Consider the following 24170-nt stretch of genomic DNA (forward strand, 5'->3'; position numbering starts at 1 on the left):
GCCAGCAATCAGCAGGCTTGGGTGGGGGTGCAGCAACAGCATGTGTGACTCTGAAGGCCACTGTCTGTTGAAATCCAGGCTTGCCTTTCCCCACCCCCTGCTCTGGCCCCCTGGAGCCTTGTCATACTCCAGTGCCGGTCAGTGCCCTCATTTCCTGCTTAAACCAATGCCTGTTGTCAGTTGGTCTGATTTCAGAGAGAGGAAGGGAGAGGGAGAGAGAGAGAAATATCAGTGATGAGAGAGAATCATGGATCGGCTGCCTCCTGCACGACCCCTACTGGGGATCCAGCCCACAACCCGGGCATGTGCCCTGACCGGGAATCGAACCATGACCTCCTGGTTCATAGGTTGAAGCTCAACCACTGAGCCACGCTGGCCGGGCTAGAAACCTCTTGAAACTTCTTCGCTCCTTCAAAGCAGTGCAGCCCGGGGGCCGCTGGGCACCACCTGAGGCTGAGGGCCGGGTGGGGGGGGGGCTCCGGAGGGCTGAGGGAGAGCACCTGTCCACATGCAGGCGTGGTGGGGGCTCCCCAGGCCCACCCTCCTAGACCGCTGGTTTCCTCGACTTGCAGGAATCAGATCAATGTGTTCTTCTTGGAAACCAAGTCTCTAACCACTACTCACGAATTCCATTAACACGAGAGAGAGCCCTGTTTGCTTTCTTGCATTTTGCTGAAATAAACCCTCATCAAAGTTCCCGGATGTTTCATTCCGTGTAAGTGCTTGAGAAGCCCGTGTTGTGGAGTCCGCACTGTGTGAGCCCTCCCTCTGGGAATGTGTCCCTGCCCCCTTCTCCGTTACCTGCTGCTCCGTGCACTGTTTTTGGTGTGCGTGTATGTGGGTAGAGGGGTAAAGGCCCAGTGAATTACAGTCAGTTGTTCGTTTTGACCTTTATGTTTCCAGTAAGTGATTTGCATGGTGCACGTGTGCTGCCCGTGTTGGTGCTGGTAGAGCATCCGGGGGGTGGGGGGGTGTATTTTTAAGCTATGCAGAAGGAAAGGTACTGTTTAATGTTTTTCTTAATACAGGAATATTGAATAAACATCTCATTAAAGTCTTTAAAAAATACTTGGGGTAAAGACACTAATAAAACAACATCTGTCCTGCAAAAACATAGCCTAGTTACTTGTTGGTAAATATCTGGTTTTGATCATAATCAATAAATACAGAATGAAAAATGAATTTAAGTAAATAACGACTAAGTCTGAATTTAGCTGAGCACAGGTCATCCTGTTTTCATTTCTTGCCTTCTTTTAAACTGAGATGCTCCCTCCCCCCATTCTTGCCTTGATTCCATTTTCTCTCTCTCCTCTTTTGAAATTTAATATCTGTTTCTATTCTTTCAGGGAAGAACTTGGAAATTGTAGTGTATGTATTAGCTCCAATTAATTCTGAAGTTAATCAATTGTAAACTTGCTCTGGGATTGTATGAGGGCTTTAGCAGGCTTGGCTTGGTTGGGATTCTAGAATCTGAGGACCGGTGTCTTTCATTAATTCTGAAAAAAATTCAGTCTTTATTTCTTCAAATCTTGACTCTTTATTACTCTTTTTCTTCTTCTGGAGCTTCAATTATATTCTTCCTGGAGCTCATCAATCTACTCTCCATGTCTCTTAACCTGCTTTTCATGTTTTGCTTCTATGCTGCATTCTGGGTAATTTCTTCATACTTTTTTTTTTTTTTTAAGTTCATTGGCTATTTAGGACATTCATTTCTAGATCTACTCTCTATCCCTCTAGAACAGCCGTGGGCAAACTACGGCCCGTGGGCCGGATCCGGCCCGTTTGAAATGAATAAAACTAAAAACAAAAAAAAAAAAGACCGTACCCTTTTATGTAATGATGTTTACTTTGAATTTATATTAGTTCACACAAACACTCCATCCATGCTTTTGTTCCATCCCTCTGGTCCAGTTTAAGAACCCATTGTGGCCCTCGAGTCAAAAAGTTTGCCCACCCGTGCTTTAGAATCTTACTGGGCAAATGAAAAAAAACTTGGCTATTTAAACTTCTTTTTTTGTTGTTATTCTTGTTAATCCTCACCCGATGATATTTTCCCATTTATTATTAAAGAGAGTGGAAGGGAGGGGGAGAGAGAGAGAGAGAGAGAGAAAGAAACATCGATGTGAGACAGATGCATTGATTGGTTGTCTTTTCCCCAAGCCCCGACCTGGGTGGGGATCTACCCTGTAACCGACGTACATGCCCTTAACTGGAATCGAACCCTGGGCCCTTCAGTCCACTGGCCGATGTTCTAGCCATTGAGCCAAACCAGCCAGGACTGACCTTCTTTCACACATTTAATATCCATATCTTCTGTGTTGGACAATGTCCTTCTTTGCGGTGGTTGGGTGTCTGATTCTGTGGTTTATGCTGGCATGTCATGGCGGTCTATTTTTCATATGCCCAGAGGTTTTTTAAATCAGGTCTGAAAGCTAGTGCCTTTGTCCCCATAGTCAAACCTACTGCCTGTTGGTGGGGAGGTGTGACAGGAAGCAGCTGGGTGAGGTGCTGTTCCCTCCCGCCTGCCCCAAACAGGGTTCCACGTGGGACCCCGAGTGTGACACCTCTGCATGCAGAACGGACAGTATGTTTCAGTCCCACCTCATACCCTTTTGCATGATTGGGGGGTGGGGGGGGGAACGGGAATAATTAGACACCCCGAAGTTCAGATGAGGGGACCTGCATATTAAAAGCAATTAGAGTGCCATAAACCTCGGTGTGGGTGGCACAGAAAGTAATCTGCACACTTTACCATCTCAGCTTCGGGATGAGGGCTTTATTCTCAGCCAAGTCAGTGACAGGCTGCGAATTGGCCAGTACTAAGTACGTGAGAACGGAGCAACAGGCTCCTGTCAACCACCCGGAAGGCAGCCTCCCGGACCCTCTGACATATCCCACATCCTGTCTTCCAACTCTCCCTTTTTTCACTTCTTGGCTAAGAATAGTTTGGCAATCAGATGCTCATCATCAAGAACCAACGGAAATATCCAAGTGTGTCTTTGCCTCCCTTCTGTTCTCTCCTCCCTGGTGGGGAGCGCTCCAACCCCCGGTCCCCTCTCCGGGTGGGGAACGCTCTGACCTCCGGCCCCCTCTCCGGGTGGGGCCCCTAGCGCCAGGCGGGTGCATGTTTGCTGTCCGTCCCCGACACTGTGTCACAGCGCTCCCCTGGCAGGTGTGTCTCTTCATCTGTCAGTCAGTGTTCCGGAACAAGGGGCCCCTGGTTAAAGAAGTTGGGGAAGGAAGTGCTGGGCTAAGCAAATTCCACTGCAGAGTTGCTCAATGTCCTGCTTGCTGACAGGCACGCGGGCCGCCCCGTCTCCGAGCTGAGCGGCACCGCAGGCCCCTTTCTGAGTGTTCTGGCCTCAGAAGCGCTCCGTCCACGGCACAGCTTGTGGAGCTGTGCTCCTCAGGGCGGACCTGGGGAATGAAATGCTGGTATGTGGAAGGTGCATGCACCTTGGACTCTGCAATACTGTATACATGGCAGGCACTGCCTCGCACAACTGCAGGTATTTGCGTATTTCCCGCTGTATGCAACAGCCCTGTTACAATATAAATTAACGTAATCACGCTTTAAGTCACTTAAAAGTAGTTAGTTCTCAGGCCAGGTCAGCGTGGCTCAGTGGTTGGACATCAGCATATGAACCAGGAGGTCACAGTTCGATTCCTGGTGCGGGCACACGCCCTGTTTGCAGGCTCGATTCCCAGTAAGGGGGCATGCAGGAGGCAGCCTATCCATGATTCTCTCATCATTGATGTTTCACTCTCTCTCTCTCTCTCTCCCTTTTCCCTTCTTCTCTGAAATCAATAAAAATATATTTTTTAACACATCAAAACAAAAACTCTGTACAAGTGATACCTACTCTTAACCATTTTTAAAACACAAAAGACAAATGCTGTTTTACTGGTACAATTTTTTCACATCATCAGCAAGAACTGTTGTTTTTGTAATTTTAAAATGATAGTCCCCATTACTGAAAAACATAAGTGATTACAGCCAGCTTTTCCAGTGACGTAATGCTGTGCAGTGACCTATGGGTAGAAGCTTTCAGTAAGTTTCTGAAAATTTCTTTACTAATGTTTCTCATATGAGAAACACTTTGCTTAAAATGAAAGAATTTTCCTAATCATTGTAGTGAAGTGGTATTTGGGGAGAATATTCAGCAAGTTGTAACGAATCAATGATTAAGTGCAAAGCAACTACCCCTGTGAAGATCTTCATTTATGGGCATTGCTATTTACATAGGGGGGACCAAAAAGCGCTGGGAAAGCCGTTGAGCATCAGGCCTTACCCGACTCACCAGCAGTGGCCTACCCAGCAGTGGCTGGCTGGTCCCCCGTGGTGGGCAGGCCGTGGCTCAGGGGTGTGTGTGTGGCCTGCCTTTCAAGCAACCCTGGGCACGCAAGCTTTGGCCCAAAGATCCCGAATGATTTACGTATTTTCCCCGGAATACAAACATTTAAGTGTTTTTGCTTTTTGGATGACTACAGCAAACATATGCTTAAAGTGAGTTCTTCCATTTGGGGATTTCCATTTCTTTACAGTCTGCAACGAATTATCATTGCAACTGTGGGCCTTTTTTCATAAAAGCGTCTTACATTGTATTGAAAAGATTACATTCTTTGGGCTTTGGAAAAAGATTTCCTGTCCCGTGGAAGCCGTGAAAGCCCATTAGCATTTCACATCTGGAGTGGAAGCCCCTGCCGGGGTCTGCCTTCGGGCACCACCGACGTGAGTGTGGCCGGCCAGCTCGGCCTCCAGCGCATGCGCAGAACACCCAGACTCCGTACTTCCTCAGGCCCCTCGCACTGGCCAGGTGTGCCCTTGAGCCTCACATCTCCCTGCCATCAGCAAGGCCTTTTTTTCATTACAAAATAGGTGAACATTTTTTTTTAATTAATTGACTTCAGAGAGAGGAAGGGGGAGAGAGAGAGAGAAACATTGATGTGAGAAAGAAACATCAACCGGGTGCCTCTGTACACGCCCCGACTGAGGGTCAAATCCACAACCTAAGTGTGTGCCCTGACCCGAAATCAAACCCGCCACCTTCTGGTGTACAGGATGGGGGTGACACTCCAACCCACTGAGCCACCTGGCCAGGGCAGTGAGAATCGTGTGTATAGTGTTCTTTCGGGTGCTTTTAAAAAATATATATATTTTTATTGATTTTAGAGAAGAAGGGAGAGAGAGAGAGAAACATCCATGATGAGACTGAATCATTGATCAGAGCCTGCAACCCAGGCATGTGCCCTTGACCGGAATCAGACCTGGGACCCTTCAGTCCGCAGGTTGACGCTCTATCCACTGAGCCAAACCAGCCAGGGCTTTTTTTTACTCTTCAAGAAGCAAGTGGTGTTCCCTTTAACAAAAGAGTCAAACTAATGTCCTTTCTTTTCTTGCCTCCTTGTCCCCCTCGCAGGCATTTACCCGGTGGATGGTTTGGAAGATGACCCCGAAGGTCATCGGGAAGCGGCGCTGGCTTACTATGCCGCGCTGAGGGAAGGGGCGCAGCCCGGGGCAGACGTCTTCTCTCTGCCCACGGGGGAGCAGGTATGTCGGATCCTTCTTGTTGGCAGAGAGCTCTAAAAACTCTCCTATATTTATTAGAAAGTAAATGTTAGTGAACACGTGTTACAGGGTTAAAAGAAAAGCCTTCTGGAGCGAATGCTGTGTAATTCCACCTTGAGAAGCAGAAGGGCTCCTGGATTGGGGTTCTGGAGGCCCGGATGTAAGGCCAGTTCTGCGAGGCAGGGAGCACCACAGCCGGTTGTGAATGCCTTGTCTACCACTTACGAGCTGTGTGACCTTGAGCAAGTGTCTTAACCTCTCTGATCTTGGTATTCTCAGCTCTAAAACTGGGACAGTGAGGAAACTGGCTTTGCGCTGTGGTTAGGAGAATTAAATGAGATACTGTGAGGTCTGCCGCAAACGTGCAAGCAGCCTGCCTGCCTCTCTCTTTCCTTAGCTTGTACCCTCCTCCATTTTCAAAACGGACTTTGCCGTGGAATGTGTTGGCTTGTGCTCAGGGCGCTGGGGGCCGTGGGCCACAAAGAGAAGACTTGGCATGTGGCAGTCCCAGCATGAGTCAGAGACCCGCACTGAGGCTCCGTCCCAGGTGCCGGGGGCCACGGATCTCTCGAGGCTGCGTGCAGCGACCCGAGCCAGGGCAGCGGGCAGCCTGAGTGGCATTGTGGGTGGACACAGGGCTTGTCCATAGAGAGGCCCCAGGAGGACAGGAGGCCCTCTGCTCTCCTAGGCTGAGGCCGGGGAAGCGTGTGGAGGGGAGACTGGAAGGGCCTCTGCTGAGTGGGTGCTGAGTCCATGCTGAGTGGGTGGGCAGGTGACCCAGGAAAAAGGCGGCAGCCCAGGGCCTCTGTCGTGTTACCCTGTTACCCTTTGCATTCAGTGCAGAGAGGGTCAGTTTTCCATTTAGGTGTTGCCTGCATCCTGTCAGATTAACCTCCGCGTAGCAGCGACCTTTCAGCGAATACCGTGGTGATTGATGAGTGACTTCCTCGCCTGCTATGATGAAAGAACACAACGGCCATGTTCTCATCCTTTTCAGGTTAAACTTGAAGCGGCGTCCGTTTGCTTCTGCACGGTGCACCGGGACGAGCCTCAGCACCAACTCTTGGTCTTGGTCAATCCCCAGGACACAAAGTCAGGTGGGTAGTTGCTCCCGGACTTAAAGCCTCGGATTCAGGCTTACCGCTGATGATGGATGGAACCAGACACCTAGGAGGCGGCGGTGGCGCCTGGGGTTGGACCTAGAACGTCAAGCAGAAGGATGCATTTTCAGCTTTTAGAGAGGACACAGTGCATTATTTCTATGCACCACACGTCCTGATGACTTGCATTAAAGACACTAGATACACTCTTGCCCACAGTGGCGGTGTTCAGGCCTGATTTTTTTTAAAGATATATTTTTATTGATTTCAGAGAGGAAGGAAGAGGGAGAGAAACGTTCACGATGAGAGAGAATCAGTGATCAGCTGCCTCCCGCACGCCCCCTACTGGGGATCAAGCCCGCAACCCGGGCATGTGCCCTGACTGGGAATCAAACTGTGACCTCCTGGTTCATAGGTCAACGCTCAACCACTGAGCCATGCTGCCAGGCATGTATGGTCTCTTTAATAAGGAATTTAAAAACCCAAACCAGCCCTTAATTAGTCAACCCTCCTTGAGTGACATATCTGGTGAAAGTGTGGGGTTTAGGTCTTTAACTGCAATTTGCAAACAGGGCCTCATCAGCTCTCCACACACACCTCCCCCCCCAGACCCTCCCTTTCGCCTGCCTGTTAGTCTGGGGTTTGCTGTCTGGTGATATTCTTGACCAGGGAAAGGTGTCTCTTGTTGCCGATCCGAGACTCAAGTGCCCAGCTGGCTGGCTGGGGGTTGCGGGCGTGTGGACTGGGAGCCTGGCGTGGCTGAGCTGTGTGTGTTGGCTTTCCCATCAAGGTCAGGACATCCATTTCCATCTGGCAAACCCTGGTCTCCATGAACAGAGGGCCTGTGATAGCACCAGGCCTTCACCCTGGCCTTGAACTTGGACTCCAGCTCCAGGCTGGAGGCAAGGAACAAGTTAGTAACACGGGGTGCCCACAGGAACCCCTCGGTGAACAGATTGTCAAACACGCCCAAAATGTCATTTGCCGACTTGAAGAACACATCCAAATTCCAGCAAGCCCCCCCCATCCCCCTCCCGCCTTTCTTCAGCGTTTAATACTATTCTGGGTGTAGGTCTTCAGCTACAGTTTGCATAATGTTAACATATGACCGACTCTTGTGAATCTGCTTCCTATTAATTACACAATTTGTTGGTTGTTCTCAAGAATGTAGTAGATATTCATTCGCTCCACGAAGGCTCTCTCTGACCTTTCCTTACACGTGTGATCGCACTTTAAATAAAGTTCCCCCCCGTTCCCCAGACTGCAGGGGCTCTGCCGTGGTGGCTGCGATGTTTGCGAGGTTCCCGAAAAGCGTCTCGGGTGTCCCCCACCCCTTGTGAGTCAGACACGATGTGTGAACGTGCCTCTGTGGCCTGAAGCAGGTGGACCTGGAAGGGGCCGGCGGTGGCATAGCTCCTCGCACAGCTTTCAACACGTGTCTTTTCACGTGTGCTTAGCCGTGACCGTGGAGGTCGCCGTTGCTGGTTGCTCTGTGAATTTCCTGGAGCCGTTGTATGTGTAAAGGCTGCGTGTGTGTTCGTGTGTGTGTGTGTGTTCGTGGTGAGATGGAAGTGAAAGCAGCAGAGCTGATGGAGAAGCCCTCGGTGTGCGTTAGCTGCTGATAAGCTGGTGGAGTCCATCCCAGGGACTCCCATAACCCGGTGAGCAAAGAGCAAAGGAAAAGCAATGGGCTGCGAGTTCCCTGGCTGCGGGCAGTCCTGGCTCAGCGCCGACTGCTGGTAGCCTGTGGTACTGCAGCCTCCCAGCCCCCTTAGGAAGCTGGGCAGGCACTTCCCAGACAGGTGGTCTGAGAGGCACACTGTGAGTCTCACTCTTGCCTGTTTGTGTGACAGAGGCTGCTCCGTGTCACCACCGGACCAGACCCCTCTCCCCTCCTCAGAGGCCAGGGGACGGACGGAAAGTTCCAGGCTCCTGATGGCACCATTGCTTCTGGCCCGTCAGGAGGGATCGGGTCGCCTACATCTTCCGGGCTCTTCCCAGAGGGTGTTTGGTTCCTCCTCAGCTCGCTCACAGAGGAGACACACGTGGGCGGGGCGGTGGGGGCTGTGGGCCAGAAAGGACGCAGGCCTCCCGGAGAAGGGGGCCTGGGGGGGCTCTTGGGCAGGTGTTGCCACATGCAGCCCCCCCAAACCCTCGATTAGACCGTCTCCCCCCCCAGCCCGCCCCCAGGACGCTTTGTGCCCGAGCATAGGACTCGTCCTTCAAATGGCTGCTAAGTTTTTTCCGTGTCTGGTGATTGCATGTCATCTGCACCCTGAGAAAAACAAGCAGGGAGCCGAAAAATGATGATTTTTTCCTGGAAAAGCGTTCCCGTTATAGGCCTGCGGCGGCGGCGGAGCCAAGGCAAACATGCAGAGAAGCTGTCCCGGGCCGGCGGGATTGCGACACCCAGGGCCCGCGGCCAGCCCTCCTCGGGGCTGCGTTTGGGGCAGGTGGGTGGTGGGTCAGGAGGGTGAGAGGGCGGAAAGTGAGGGGCGCCCCTGGGGTGCCCAGGGAACTTCAGAACTGGGGGCCCTTTCTGTGACGCCCCTCACTCCAGCTCATAGAAGCAAAAGGGTGTTCATGCTGGAAACAGTTCTGTTTCCCGGGGGCTGAGAGGGGCCCCGATGGGAGGGCTGTTTGCCAGGACAGCTCTGTCCTTTAGGGACACATGTTGGCTCTTGTTGGGGCTCCTCTTCTTTATTCCCGTTAATTTCTGGCACGGAGTTGGATTTAAACGCAGGGAAACAGCCTCCCACAAACAAAGGCATGTCCTTCTTACAGGGGACCAGTGGGATCTGGAAAAGAGGGAAGGTCCAGGAAAATATTGGAGTGTCAGGGATGGATTCCGAGTTGACGGTTGTATCCAGCTGCCTGCGGCCTCCCTCCCCTGTGCATGTGTACGTGTCTGTGCGTGTGTTCATGCGAGCGGCTCAGGGGTTGAGGGTCGGCCTATGAACCCACAGGTCAATGGTTTGATTCCTGGTCGGGGCACGTGCCAGTGGGACGTGCAGGAGGCAGCCGATCCATGATTCTCTGTCATTAATGTTTCTCTCTCTCTCTCCCTCTCCCTTCCTCTCAGAAATTAATAAAAATATATTTTTAAAAACAAGAGGATGGAGCCGGAGTCTGGGGGTTGGAGGCGTCTCGAGGCTTCTGGGGTTTTGCCCCTGCAGCCCGGGCTCTCTGCAGCTCTGTCTGCTCCCCCAGCCCTCAGACGCTCGCTGTGCGTGCCCTGGCCCAGCCCAACAAGGTGCAGACTCCCTTCCTAGCGAGACTAGCTTTGGTGTGGGTTTCTCTCCGCCCCCCACGTCTTGTAGTGGAGCTGTACCTCCGATCCAGGCACCCCATCCTGCGCCATCTTCCTTGAGTTCAAACCTAGACTCATGGCGGCCACATGGCTTCCTGCTGGAGAGCCGCAGGGAGGTGGACGCTGCGAGCACCCTGCAAGCCAGATGTTCCCTTCTCCATGGCAGAGAGGCGCCGAGTGCGCGGGCATCTGGGGAAGGGCTTCCCTTTAAGGAAGACATCTGCATGGAAATGGTAGCGCGTAATGCGAGGTGACAGTTGCTATGTCAATGCGTGTGTTTCCCCTCCCCTGAGACGATTGACGGGCGGGGCCGGTGTGGCGTGAAGCCCCACAGCCCTTGGGACGGACGTGTGTTTTGCTTTGGCGAAGATGGCCGTCACTGTGGTTTAACTGCTGGGTTTGGGGGAGGACTACATATTTCTTAGATTTGTAACGGGGCAGTGGCGGCTTGGACTCCAGGGGAGCGATGGTGGGGGGGGCGGGCAGCTGGGGAGGCAGCAGGGGACTTGAAGCCCCTTCTGTTGTGATTGAGGAAGTTTTGATCCTGGGCCAGTCCACGGACCACTCGCAGGTGCAGGGAGATAAGACCTGTGCACGTGTGTGCATGCGTGTTCATGCTTCTGTGTGCGTGCACTGTGCTCATGCATGTGTGTTTGTGCGTGTGTTCATGCATGTGTGTTTATCCGTGTGTGTGTGTGTGTGTGTGTGTGTTGTGTGTGTATGTGTGTGTGTGTGTGTGTGTGTGTGTGTGTGTGTGTGAGAGAGAGAGAGAGAGAGAGAGAGAGGACCCCCCCTCCTTGGTTCCTGGGCTGGGATGGGGCATGGCCTTCCCTGTCTCTGCTCAGCTCCGGGCTGTGTATCAGCTGCCTGTGGCCTCCCTCCCCCAGTGACGCCAGAGCCCAAGCTGGGGGCCTCCCAGGGACGCTCCCCCAACACCCTCAGCAGCACTGACTCTCCCTCTGGGTCCTCGTGACACTTGGGGTCCCAGCTCGATCCCGCACCTCCCATGCCCCTGCCCTGTATTGGAGGGCTGGTTAGGTCTCTTCCTGTCCTGCTGCCAGCTCCGGGGGGCGAGGACGGGTGCCGGGGGCAGCTCCGCACAGGCATTCGGGGTTGAACTCCGTGGCTCATGCCGCCTCCGGGCAGCCGGGCCCCAGGAGTTAGCCTGAGGGACCTCGCTGTCTTGACTTGTTCGGGGAGCCTTGGAGTGTCACGGAATGAAATCCATTCCTGACATGTGCTCTGTGGCCCGCATCACCTGTCACCCGGAGGGAGAAGGAAATTAAATTAGTTCAGCGAGGCTGACCTCCCGGACGAGGCGCGCCCTGTGGATGGCTGTCACCACTGCACACGCCGCCGGCTGCTGGTGCCTGGGGTCCAGGGCCAGGGGACACTGATCAGAATCGCATTTTCCCTTCAAAGCCATTTTCTGACTCTCTGATCTCGCTGGCCCCGGGTCTCAGCTGCCCTGGGCGGGGTCTGCAGCATGTCAGCCCAGATCCACGCCCATCCATGCCCAGCGGGCACGGCCTCTCTCCCAGGGCTGCGCTTTTCTGACCAGATGCTGCCACTCTCCAGAGGGCTGACTCTCTTTTCCAAGAGCCGTCTTTTCTTTCTATCTTTCTTTCTTTTTTAATAAATTCTTACTGATTTCAGAGAAGAAGGGAGAGAGAGATGGAAACATCCATGATGAGAGAGAATCATGGACCGGCTGCCTCCTGCACGCCCCCTACTGGGGATGGAGCCCACAACCCGGGCATGTGCCCTGACTGGGAATCGAACCGTGACCTCCTGGTTCATTGGTCCACACTCAGCCACTGAGCCACGCCAGTTTGGAGGGCAGTTTATTGTAGGCCTGTTCCTCATTGTTACGTAGCAGCTTAAGATTCATTTTGAAAAAAGCAGTTCCGTCTCTTTGGTGACAACTTGTGTGACTAATGAACGCCCTGCCCCCGCCGTGAAGCTTCTCAGGCATCACCCAGACACCGAGACCTAACAGCTTTCCTGTTTGAGGCCGTCTTAGTACATCCAACATCTGTGTGCCAGCGACACACTGTCAGTTAATCGGACGTCTCCTATTGATTCATCTTGTTAAGCAAGAAGAATAATCCTGGGGGCTTTATAAGGCTCATGTGCGTTCCAGTAGGTGCCATTTTGAACATGAATTTCGTTGAATTAATAAGGCAGATGTCAAGCATTTAATTGGTCCTTCGCTCCCAGCCGGCTCCGTCAACCTGGGGACTATGGTTAGGTCTGATATAATTCGCCGATGACATGCCACTGACGTGTGGATTGGATGCCGCGGGTCTTCGGAGAGGAGGGGCTGGCTGGACAGGGTTATGGTTAATAACTGGCTAATGCCACTGTGGCCTGGTCTTCACCGAGAGAAACAGGGAAGACGGTGGCGGCGGCTTACCCAGATGGTCCACAACATTTGCTTCCAGGTCGTGAGCTGGGTATTGAATGGTGAAGGCTTTTGTTTTCTCCTCCATGTTATCATTATCCTCCCAACCTTCAGCTGACAGAGTTTGACTAGGAAGATGTATCTTTTTATTTTGTGGCTTCTGGACCCCCTGGGCTCAGACACCTGGCTTGAGAAGCAGGTATAAAAATGGCAGTAAGCCCGGTCGGCGTGGCTCAGTGGTTGAGTGTTGACCTATGAATCTGGAGGTCACAGTTCGATTCCCGGTCAGGGCACATGCCCAGCTTGCAGGCTCGGTCCCCAGTAGGGGGCGTACAGGCGGCAGCTGATGGATGATTCTCACTCATCATTGATGTTTCTGTCTCTCCCCATCTTCCTTCCTCTCTGAAATCAATAAAAATATATTTAAGAAAATAAAAATGGCAGTATAAGGGGTACAGAGAAAATACCACAGGAGAAATAAACGGTGGTACATCCATTCAATGGCATAGTATTCAGCGCTGAAAAAGAATGTTGAGAATCCAGGCATGAAAAGACACAGAGGAACCATAGATGCTACCAGGCATACCCTTTCCCTTGCACGGCAACGGCGGCTGCATGCTGCCGACACCGCCTCTGGTGACCAGCTGGCTGGGTGCGCGTCATCACCTCCTCTTGGCTTTCTCTCTAGTCGTGGCTGTGTACCTAAAGGACTCCTGGTGGGCCACCGAAGACGTCCTGAGGACCTCCAACCCTGCAAGAGAAGGCCTGATGAAGGTAGGTGCTGCCATTTAGAATGGATATTACAGAAGGTTTTAAGAGTCATCGTGCTGTTGCCATGTAAAATCCCCCGTCCCTTTAATTACATTTTGTTTCTTAGCGAGCTCTTCTTCACCAGTTACCAAAAAAAAAAGCTCGCTTAATGTTCTTTCTGTTAACATAAATAGTGGCCCTAATTTAGGGATTAGAACAGGTCTTATTTTTGTGTTTCCAGAAACGTTTCTAAGTCAGCATCTCATTCCCCACATTATTCCCCCCCGTCAGGAACCTGCACAGATTAAGTGCATTTTCTTTCTCTCCTCTTCTGCTGCCAGCTTTTGACTGGATGTTTCCCTTAAGGTGACAATTATAACCTCCCACATCACACCGACCGGGTGTTGTGACAGGGTCGTTATGCTTAACTCTGAACTTGATTTGGCTGTTGCTGTCTGAGACACCGAATTGGCGTGGCTTCTCAGAATTAGCTGGTGTGGCCCGGCCAGTGTGGCCCAATGGTTGAGCATCGACCCAGGAACCAGGTGGTCGCCGGTTCAATTGCTGTTCAGGGCACTTGCCCGGGTTGCAGGCTCGATCCCCAGTAGGGAACCTGCAGGAGGCAGCCGATCCACGGTGCTCTTCTGATCAATGTTTCTATCTCTCTGTCCTTCTCCCTCACAATGCTCTTTTGATCAATGTTTCTATCTCTCTGTCCTTCTCCCTTCTTCTCTCTCTAAAAATCAATTTTAAAAAACATATTTTTTAAAAAAGAATTAGCTGGTGAAGTTTTTACAAATCTTTTTCTCATCAAATCTTTCTCATCCAGATAAAGGTGAAATATTTCACATTCTGGGCCAATTAATAAGTTTACTGGCTCTGCACACTGTGTACCATTTGCTGGGATTCTGCAAGCTGCCTTCTTTTTATTAGCAGAGCTGTTGAAAAGCAGACTAATGTTTCAGAGGCCACTTAGGTGGTCTTTTCCGTAGACCGGCCGAGGAAACAGGCTCAGAGAGGTTGAAGTTGCCAATGTGGACCAAGAAGCCACAACCACATGATGGTGAAGAAAATGTAAGGGTCAAGTATTAAATATAAAGTGCAGCCCTGCCAGCGTGGTTCAGGGCTTGACCATCTACTTATGAACCAGGAGGTCACGGTTCAGTTCCCGGTCAGGGCACATGCCTGCATTGCAGGGGGCGGCCTATCAATGATTCTCTCTCATCATCAATGTGTCTATCTCTCTCCCCCTCTCCCTTCCTCTCTGAGATCAATAAAAACATCTATTTAAAACAAAAAACCCAACATTACCATTTGTATGAAGCTCCCCTCTCCAGAGCCTCAGTTCTAATGGATGACGGGCAGGAGGCAGCCGCTGGCCGGCTCAGCAGGTGCACCGGCCCGGCCTGTCCCTGGGCGTGCCTGTCCCTGCAGAGTCCCCATCCAGCTGCCATCAGCCCTCTGCAATGAGGCAGGAAATCAGTGAATGCGTCACCCACCCTCTCTGAGCTTCAAGTTCCTCACCTGCAAAGCGGGACCACCCGGCAGGTGGTGAGGGCCGGATGGCAGCAGGCGGGCCGACTGGTGTGAAGGTCACGGGTATGAAACCTCCTGAGAAACGGTGCACATCTCGGCCTCGTGCATGAGAAGGATCACGGGCGGGCGGATGCCGAGCGCAGGATCCACCGCCCCTGCTCTTCCCTCCGCCTCACTGGCTCGCTCTGCTTTCCTTCGAAGGTCCAGTCATTCGGGGAGAGGATTGTGCTCTTCATCCTCAACGTCGTTATCTTTGGACGGCTGGAGAGGAACTTAGATGACGACGCCATGTTCTTTTTGCCGCACTCTGGGAAGGAGCAGGCTAAAATCCTGTGGCGGGACGGGGCCGCGGTCGGATTTTACACAACCAAAGCGAAAGGTGAGTGGCCGGGCCGGGCCGGGCCATCCGGGCTCCCTGGGCCAGCGGCCGTGAGGTCCGAAGGTTGGCGACCGCTGCTCTGGGTGGCCTCCTGCCCCCGCGGGCCCCAGCACAGGCCTTGCTGGGGGAGAATCTCCGGGTACAGCAGGTACCACTAGCTCAGCTGTCAGGTAAACGAACCCAAGGTCAGCCCTCATTCTCGCCCGCTTCTCCTCCTGCTGGAGGCCGGCTGAAGCCTGTCCCTTTGGTTCCCAGCCCGGGCCACGTGGCAGTTAGTGGTGTGAAGTGATTCGCAAGCACAATGCTTTTCATTTCGTCTCTGGAATGTTACCATTAGTACCGTTGCTGGTGGCTCACGTGTGCGGAGCACACTGCGTGCTGAGATTCATGGACGGGACCTCGGAAGCAGGGCAGGTCGTCACCACAGCGGAGTCAGGGGGAGGTCGGGGCTCAGTGTCCTGGGCTGTGGCAAGAAGTGCCTGGGGCAAGTGCCATTTGCCAAAGGGATCGGTCTCTTTAGAGCTGCTTTCTAAAAAAGTTTTTAACTTTCTGAAATTTGTTTTTAAAGTATTGTTGATATATAATGTTAATTTCAGGTGCACAACATAATGAGTAGGCATTTATATACCTCACGAAGTGATCCCCCCAATAAGTCTGGTACCCATCTGTTCATGTGCTTTCTTAAAAAAAATAAAAATAAAAGTTTTTTTATTGATTTCAGAGAGGAAGGGAGAGGGAGAGAGAGAGAAACATCAATGATGAGAGAGAATCATGGATCAGCCTCCTCCTGCACGCCCCCTACTGGGGATCGAGCCCACAACCTGGGCATGTGCCCTGACCGGGAATTGAAGTGTGACCTCCTGGTTCATAGGTAGATGCTCAACCACAGAGCCACACAGGCTGGGCTAGGACTTCCCCTTTAAGTTGGAGCTGCTTTCCTTGTCGTGAAATTCCATCTCTGCCACCGTTAGCTGGTAAGGCTTCAGCCTTTCCCATCACTGTTCTCTGTGGCTTTGGGGGTTGAGTTATACCCTGTGACCAGTAAACTTTGTATAAAAATCTAAAAGGAACAACTTCACGTTTCAGGTTCCTGACAGCCCAGCGCTAAGGCTGGAGCAGCCCTGGGAAGCATTCGATTAGGTGATTGGCAGCCCGGACAAGCATGTGACCTGGGACATGGCAGGGATGCTAAGAAATGGCCCGGGGCGTCCTGTTTGCCCCTCCCCCAGACACCCAGGGCCACGGGCGCCTCCTGTCCAATTGTCCGTCAGGCAGGGACCCTCATGCATCTGGCCTTTAGCAGAAACATCAGCAGCAAACAGTGGAGCGGCCAGAGAGCGGTGTTCACGTTCCAGCTCCACCACCCGGGGAGAGAAGGATTGCTGTCCCCTGACCAAGGGCTTGCAAGACGGGGTAGAGGAAGGGTTTAGGGGATTCCTGGGGTGCAGCCGGCTTCTCACGCTGGGCGGGTGCCTGGCACCTGCTCCATTGCCACCTCTGCAGACCAGCTTCCCTCACTCCCTGTTCCCTGCTTCCTCATAGCCTCAGCTTTAGTTTGCCGCGCTGCCCACCTGGCCTCAACTGTACTTGCCTTAAAGGGGCAGGACCTCCCATAGTCCTGTTTCCTCTTCATTCATCTCCTGGAAGAATGAGATGCTTAAGTGCATCTTTAAGTACAGTTTTAATACAACTCATTGTATTCTTTTAACATCAGTGTTACAGCCCATAGAAGCTGCCGATGTAAGTGTGCCATTCAGGGACTTTAGCGAATGTAGAGTGTGTCGCCAGCACCCCACGAAGTGCCTGTGTGGGGTCAGTGGCTGCTTCCGCCCAGCGCTAGGCACCCGCCGGCCTGCTCTGTCCCCATCACCGTGCCGTTCCTGGACACTGCGCAGACAGGGACGGATGCGCTCTGCGGCTTCTGTTCTGACATCTGGCTCCTCTCACTTAGCATGGTGCTTCTGAGGTTTATCCAGACGGTAGCAGAGATGAGTATTTCATTCCTTTTTATTGCCGAGTAACGTTCCGTGCTGTGAGTGTGCCCCGTTTTGTTTGTGCATTTACCGGAACGGTTTCCAGGTTGGGGCTGTTATGAATAAGGCTGCTGGAAGCGTTCACGTACCTGCCTTTGCGTGGGTGTGGGCTTTCATTTCTTTTGGATGGATTCCTGGAAGTGGAAGGGCTGGGTCGTTTGCTAAGCCTAAGTTTAACTTTTTAAGAAACTGCCGAATTATTTGACACAGTGGCTGTAACATTATATATTCCCATCAGCAGTATATGAGGGCTCATTTCTCCACATCCTGTCAACACTAAGTACTGCATGTCTTTTTGATTATGGCCATTCTAGTAGGTGAAAAGTTCTGTTTCATTATTTGTTTTTAAACATATATTTTTATTGATTTCAGAGAGGAAGGGAGATGAGGAGAGAGAGACATCAATGATGAGAGAGAATCATTGACCGGCTGCCTCCTGCACGCTCCCCACTAGGGATCAAGCCATGAACCCGGGCATGTGCCCCGACTGGGAATCAAGCAGTGACCTCCTGGTTCACAAGACGGCGCTCAGCCACTGAGCCACGCCGACCAGGCTCACTGTGGTTTTAATTTGCATTTTCCTAGTGACTAAGGATATTGAGTATGTTTCCACTGATTGAAGACATGTTTGTTCAGATCACCTGTCCATTTTTTATTGGTGGTTTGTGTTCATTTTATTGAATTGTAGGAGTTCTTTATATCTTCTGGATATGTCTTTTTATCAGGAATGTGATTTGCAAACATTTTCTTATAGTCTGTGGCTAGTCTTTTCATTTTCTCAGTGGTGTTTTCTGAAGTACATGGTTTTTTATTTTGGTGAAGTCCGATTGACCCATTGTTTGTGGTTTGGTGTTGAATCTAAGAGCTGTTTGCCTAACCCTAGGCTAGGTTGTGAAGTGTTTTGTTTTTGTTTTTTTAAATATATTCTATCAAACCGGTTAGGGCATGAAGTGTTTTTTTTTTTCTAAAACTTTGTGGTTTTAACCTTTACATTTATGTCTAGATCCATCTTCAATTAATTTTTGTATATGATGTGAGGTAAGGGTCCAACTTCATTTTTAAAATACTGACTGTAGCCCTGGCCCGTGTTGCTCAGTGGTTAGAGCATCGGCCCACACACCAAACGGTCTTGGGTTTGATACCAGATCAAGGGCAGGTACCTGGGTTGCAGGTTCGATCCCGGCCCAGGTTGACCAGTCAGTGTGTCTCTCTCATCGTCGCTTCTCTCTCCTTGGGTCTCCCCTTCCCTTCCACTCTTTCTAAGAATCAATGGAGAAAACACCCTCAGGCGAGGATCAACAAAAAATAAAACCACATGCTGACCAGTCCGTCGGCAGGAGAACTGGAGGACGGGGGAGATGTCGTTTTGTCTTTGGTGGCTAGTGTGTGAAGATGGTGCCGCGGCGTCCTGAAGGTTGGTACAGGCCCAGGGGACAGCGTGTCTCTTGACTTCCCCTGCAGGCAGCCTGTGCGGCGATGGCACCGGCACGTGCTACCTGCTGCCCGTCTTGGACACCGTGTTTGTCCGGAGGCGACACCGTGGCCAGGGCCTGGGCGTGGCCATGCTGCGGGACTTCTGCGAGACGTTCCCAGACGACGAGGCCCTCGGGGTCAGCTGGCCGATTTCTCCCGCCATGTACCGAGGTAACCCCACCTGTGTCAGGGAGAAGCGTTGGGTCAGGGGGAGGGCTACCCGTGCATCCAGGTGACACATGGCCGACCTCTTTCTTCTGAGAAACCTCTCATGGCTTGAGCACAAACGAGCCTTTATCACAAGAGCCAGACCTTGCCCAGCCTGGGAAATCATTGGGTTTAGATGTAATAAAAACAGCCCGGCCAGTGTGCTCAGTGGTTGAGTGTTGACCTATGACCAGGAGGTCACGGTTCAATTCCCGGATTGCAGGCTCGACCCCAGTAAGGGAAGTGCAGGAGGTGGCCGATCTATGATTCTCTCTCATCATGGATGTTTCTATCTCTCTCTCCCTCTCCCTCCCTTCCTCTCTGAACGCAAAAAAAAAAACCAAAACAAAACAAAAAACAAATCCACACCAGGTCAGAGAGCCGCAGAACCCAGCGATCTGCTGCTGGCCCGGCCTGCCTTTGCTCCTGCACTCGGAGTGTGTAGGTCTTCGCCTGGCTGCAGGGTGCCCGGGGTGGAGGGGAGGCAGCGGCTGGCGGGCAGAGGCCGTACCCGGTATGTGGGGGGAAGGCAGCGTGTGGGGAGAGAAGCGGCTGCAGGCTGAGGCCAGGCCGGCTGCCCTTGGGCTGGACAAGGGGCCTCGGGCCCAGGTTTCTGTCTGTGCTGCTGGCCAGCAATGCCAGGAGAGGGCCCGGTGGAGGCTCCCGGGCCCCGGGGCACCAGGAGCAGGTTCCCCTCCGGCTGCATGTGGGACATGGCAGGCGACAGTGCTCCCCGGGGAGCGTGGGCATAAAGGCCCAGCCTGAGGGCACAGGGACTGAGGCGTCCACAGAGGATGAGCTGGAAGGTGCTGAGAAGAGGAGGCCCAGGAGGCCCGGGAGGCCCGGGAGGGAGGAGGGGCAGTGCTGAGGTGGGTGAGGCTAGGGGGAGAATGTGGTACCCCCAGTTCTCATGTTGAAGCCCTAACCCCAATGGTTGTATGTGACGATGGGATCTTTAAAGGGGTGATGAAGGGCCCTGATCCAGTAGGACTGGTGAGAAGGGGTCCCGTAAGGACGACGCAGATGGGAAGGCCAGGTGAGGGCCGGTGAGAAGGTGGCTGCCCGCGACACCTTGATCTTGGCCTTGCAGGCTCCGGAGTTGAGCCAATACGTGTCCTGGTTAAGCCCCATCCGTCCGTGGCGTTGTGCTGTGGCTCCCTGAGCTGATGCAGGCGGGATGGACGAAGGGCCCGGGCAGGGATCCTCACGTTGCTGCCGCAGCACCGATCCCTTTACACAGATGGAGTCAGGCCCGCGGGGGACGCAGCATCCCGTCCTCCCTCCACCTTCCCTTCCTGAGCGAACTACAGCGGCCAGCGCCCCGCCCAAGAAGAGCGGGCGCCCCGCTCAGCTGGCTCCGAAGCTCCTGTGACCAAGGGCCCCTTAAAGCAATTGAGCGGATCAGTTCAACCAGGAAGACGGTGGATTTCCTTGTCCAGCAGGAGATCAGTTGGAAACATATCATTTCAAAAGACACACAGGGTTTCCTGTGAAGAGCTGGCCCTTGTCCTTGGGGAGAAGAAGAAAAAGGGGTTGGCCCCGCCCGCGCCGGCACGGCTCACTGGTTGAGCTTCGACCTACGAACCAGAGGGTCACAGTTCGATTCTGGTCAGGGCACATGCCCAGGTTGTGGGCTCCATCCCCAGCAGGGGGCGTGCAGGAGGCAGCCGATCCATGATTCTCTCTTATCATTGATGTTTCTCTCTCTCCCCGCCTCTCCCTTCCTTTCTGAAATAAAAATATATATTTAAAATAAACATGCAAGTGTGTAGCTGGGTCTTTCTATGGGCAGCGTGGTGTGATGTCCTATGGAGATGTCCTTGTCTACTCGGGCAGCCCCGTTACAGACTCGCTCGATGCCTTCAGTTTGGGGTGTTACCGTGGAGTTTGCCGGTGGGGTTTCAATGGGGAACCCCTGGCCGCTGTAGTTCGCTCAGGAAGGGAAGGTGGAGGGAGGACGGGATGCTGCGTCCCCCGCGGGCCTGACTCCATCAATGGCGGGTGTTTGCCTGGCGGGTCCCACGGGGAGGCGGGTGGGGACGGGAAGACCTTTATGTAGCCAGAGGGCAGCGCAGGGCAGCGGACACGCCAACTGTGGGTCTCCACGTTGCTTTTTGCCACCTTGCAGGCTGCTACCAGCTCAGCCCTGAAGGGGAGGGCCTGGGGCAGGGCTGGATGGTGCGGGCGCCCCCCCCTCACGCTGCAGGTGTGGGGGTGCCAGGAGACCACGTGAAAACATTGGCGCTCCTTCCTCTGGGTGTCCGTGCCCGTCAGCGTCAAAGCCACCCCGAGGCTGCGGGGAGCTCATTAGAGGGCCGTGGGCAGGTGACTGTCCTCAGCCGGTGACAGCAAGAGTGCCCTGGAGTTTATTGGCGATAATAGCGATCGTTTTGGCCTTCACGGTGCCTTTCAGCGCAAAGGCTTAATGGATCTTTACAGGCATGAATGGGGTAACCAGGCACCTGGGAAGGAGGCCCTGGCAGGGCCGTGGCTGTGATCCTAACGAGGCGGCTCAGTGACGTGCCCTGTGGCCTCGGGCGTGAGACATGGCAGGCAGGCGAGCCTCCTGGAGCCCCTGGCCGAGCTGCCCGCGGGCTTGTGGGCGGTTTCACAAATGAGCCCGCAGCCCTGCCAGGCCGTGTGCCTTGGAGGTTGCAGTTGCTGGGCTGGGAATGGAAGTGACTAATGGCTCGCACGTCAGGATGCAGAAGCAGCGTGGACCCCGCAGGCCGGAGGGGTGCACAGGGCGAGGACGTGTCTGCATAATTGGGGAGATGGTGTTCTCTCAGGAGAATTGCACTGGGTGTGGGGGGGTCGGAGGGGGGCTGTTATTTCAGGAGCTGAGAGTTGGCCCGGTCTGGTCAGGGCAAACCTAGCTGAAGTCAGACGCCAGAGCTGCCACTTTAACTCAGGCTGAGGTTCACCAACTCTCTCTTTAAGTCCGCAAATGAGGGGACTCTGACAGAGACTATTCCAGAAGCACGCAAGAGCCCCTTGAAGAAAGAAGGGGAGTCATTATAATTAGGGTGTAATTAGATTATGGAAGCTCTCAAATTAAAAAGATTGATAAGTTATGGTCTTTCACTGCCTGTGAAGTCAGCGCTGGTTCCCAGCCTCCCCAGCCCCCAGCTCTGTCTCCCGGAACCACCAGGCCACCTAATGTGGTTTTAGTTTTTATTCAGCCACTTATTCTTAGAGTTGCTTTCTTGACTTGTTCTGGTCTTTGGGCTCTATCCTTTGTCCCTTTATTCCTGAGCGTGATTTTGGAGGTTTCCTACCATGTCCTGCAGGAAACCAGTGGAGCCGATAGCTTTTTATTTTATTTTATTTTTGAGAGCATGGAGGGGAGGGAGGAGAGACGCATCAATGTGGGAGACACACATCGATTGGTTGCCTCCCACACATGCCCTTGACCCACACGCCCCAATCGGTGCCAGGGATCGAGCCTGCAACCCAGGTATGTGCCCGGAATCAAACCCGAGACCCTTTGGTCCGTAGGCCGACGCTCTAACCGCTGAGACAAACCAGCCAGGGCCTATAGCTTGTCTATGGAAGTAAGGCATGGCCATGCCTCAGCGTTCCAGAGGGAAACTGTCTTCCCTCCAAATGCTCTAAACTCTATTTCTGAAGCAGCGTCATTCGTGGACTGGGGCTTTTAAAGTTTGCACGATCCCGCCCCTGATAACATCTGGGGCTTATCATGGTCCTGGAAATATTGATGGGGTTATTCTGATCTTTTGAGAGGAGTTTGTGGGGAATGTTTTTCTCACTGCACTCGGCTGCATACGAAGCCTTTGAAACTGGACCAGTAGGACCGTAACTCTCCCGGCCGTGACTCCCCAGCTAGCTGGCACATGCCTGAGGCGTCTTTACTCGGGGAGATGAAATTGAATATGTCAACAGTTCTTTTACAGAAACGTTGCTGGAGGCAGAAGATAATTGCACCCAGCTTTAAAAATTAATGTTTTCATTCTTGAGCTTACAGTTTTGCTTTTTTTCCAGGTGAATTTTTAATAGATTCGATTGTCATCCACCGGGGAAATATTTTTCTTCCGTTTATATGGAATTTTTAAAGCTGAGGGGAGTGTATAAAGGACACGTGAACGGCCTGAGCTGGGGGTGAGGGAATTTTCTTGATCTTGTCCCAGCTTGTCCTGGAGCTGGCTGTTACCGTGCAGCGGCAATAGCGACATAGGTGCAGCGAGCTCTGCTGGCAGAGCGGAGAGCAGACCAGAACCTCCGAGCTGGATGGGTTTTCCTGTCTCTTGCTGCTCTTTGAAAGGTTCTGCCTCCCCCTCGTGGCCATTGTAGCCTACAGCGTCCTGGACCTGTTTGGTTGCTTCTCGATTCTTATCCTTGAGTTCCAATTTGTGCATTCATTTTTAAAAAACCAAAACTTGCCGAAACCGGTTTGGCTCAGTGGATAGAGCGTCGGCCTGCGGACTGAAGGGACCCAGGTTCGATTCTGGTCGAGGGCATGTACCTGGGTTGCGGGCACATCCCCAGTGGGGAGTGTGCAGGAGGCAGCTGATCAACGTTTCTCTCTCATTGGTGTTTCTCTCTATCCCTCTCCTTACTCTCTGTAAAAAATCAATAAAAATATAAAAAAATAAAAATAAAACAAAAACCCAAAACTTATTGAACTGTCACTGGTGAGGATTAAAATACACGTGAGCATTTAATAGCAACTAAGATACTCCAGTCCATAACACATAAGAACTTCATACATCAGGAAAGGTAGAAGTGATAATAGATTATCTCCTTCATTCACTCATAGATTTGCTCATTCGTTCCATGGATTGCTGTTACTGGAGCATCTTCCAACACCAGGCGTTGTCTGCGAGGATAGGGATGCAGAGTAAGGCGGGCAGTCTCTGAACTCATTGATGAGCGAACGTATTTGTGAAGAAAATTACACGGGCAACTCCTACTGCATCACATACTCAGAGGCCCGGCCGAGGGGCTCAGCGGTGGAGCGTCGACCTGTGAACCTAGTGACGGTTGAATTCCCGGTCAGGGCACATGCTCAGGTTGCGGGCTCGACCCCCAGTAGGGGGCGTGCAGGAGGCAGCCCATCAATGATTCTCTCTCACCATTGATGTTTCTCTCTTCCTTTTTTCCTCTCTGAAATCAATATATATGGATATATATAGATTTGAAGGGAAGGAAGGAAATTGACACATGGATTTACTTTAAGGACATTATGGGAAGTGAAATAAACCAGTCACACAAAAAGCAACTCTTGTAGGATTCTACTCACATGAGGTATCTAGTCAAATTCATAGAGACAGAAAGTAGGGGGTGGTTGCCAGGGGCTGGAGGGAGGGAGAATGGGGAGTTATAGTTTAACGATAGTTTCAGTTCTGCAGGATCAAATAGTCCTGGAAGTGAGTGTGAATGCACTTAATG

General features: G+C 52.4%; 1 protein-coding gene across 1 annotated transcript; it reads left to right on the forward strand.

Annotated features, from left to right (window-relative positions):
* The first annotated feature begins 4017 nt into the window (after window positions 1-4017).
* Window positions 4018-18909, forward strand: FAM169B (family with sequence similarity 169 member B). Its single transcript, XM_015569113.1, has 6 exons — window positions 4018-4051; window positions 5421-5551; window positions 6567-6666; window positions 13072-13157; window positions 14871-15048; window positions 18543-18909. Exons 1-6 carry the CDS (start codon window positions 4018-4020, stop codon window positions 18788-18790), a joined length of 777 nt encoding a protein of 258 aa, XP_015424599.1. The 3' UTR covers window positions 18791-18909.
* The last annotated feature ends 5261 nt before the right edge of the window (window positions 18910-24170 follow it).

The sequence above is a fragment of the Myotis davidii genome, unplaced genomic scaffold (assembly GCF_000327345.1).
Source record: "Myotis davidii unplaced genomic scaffold, ASM32734v1 scaffold164, whole genome shotgun sequence".
Lineage (NCBI taxonomy): Eukaryota > Metazoa > Chordata > Mammalia > Chiroptera > Vespertilionidae > Myotis > Myotis davidii.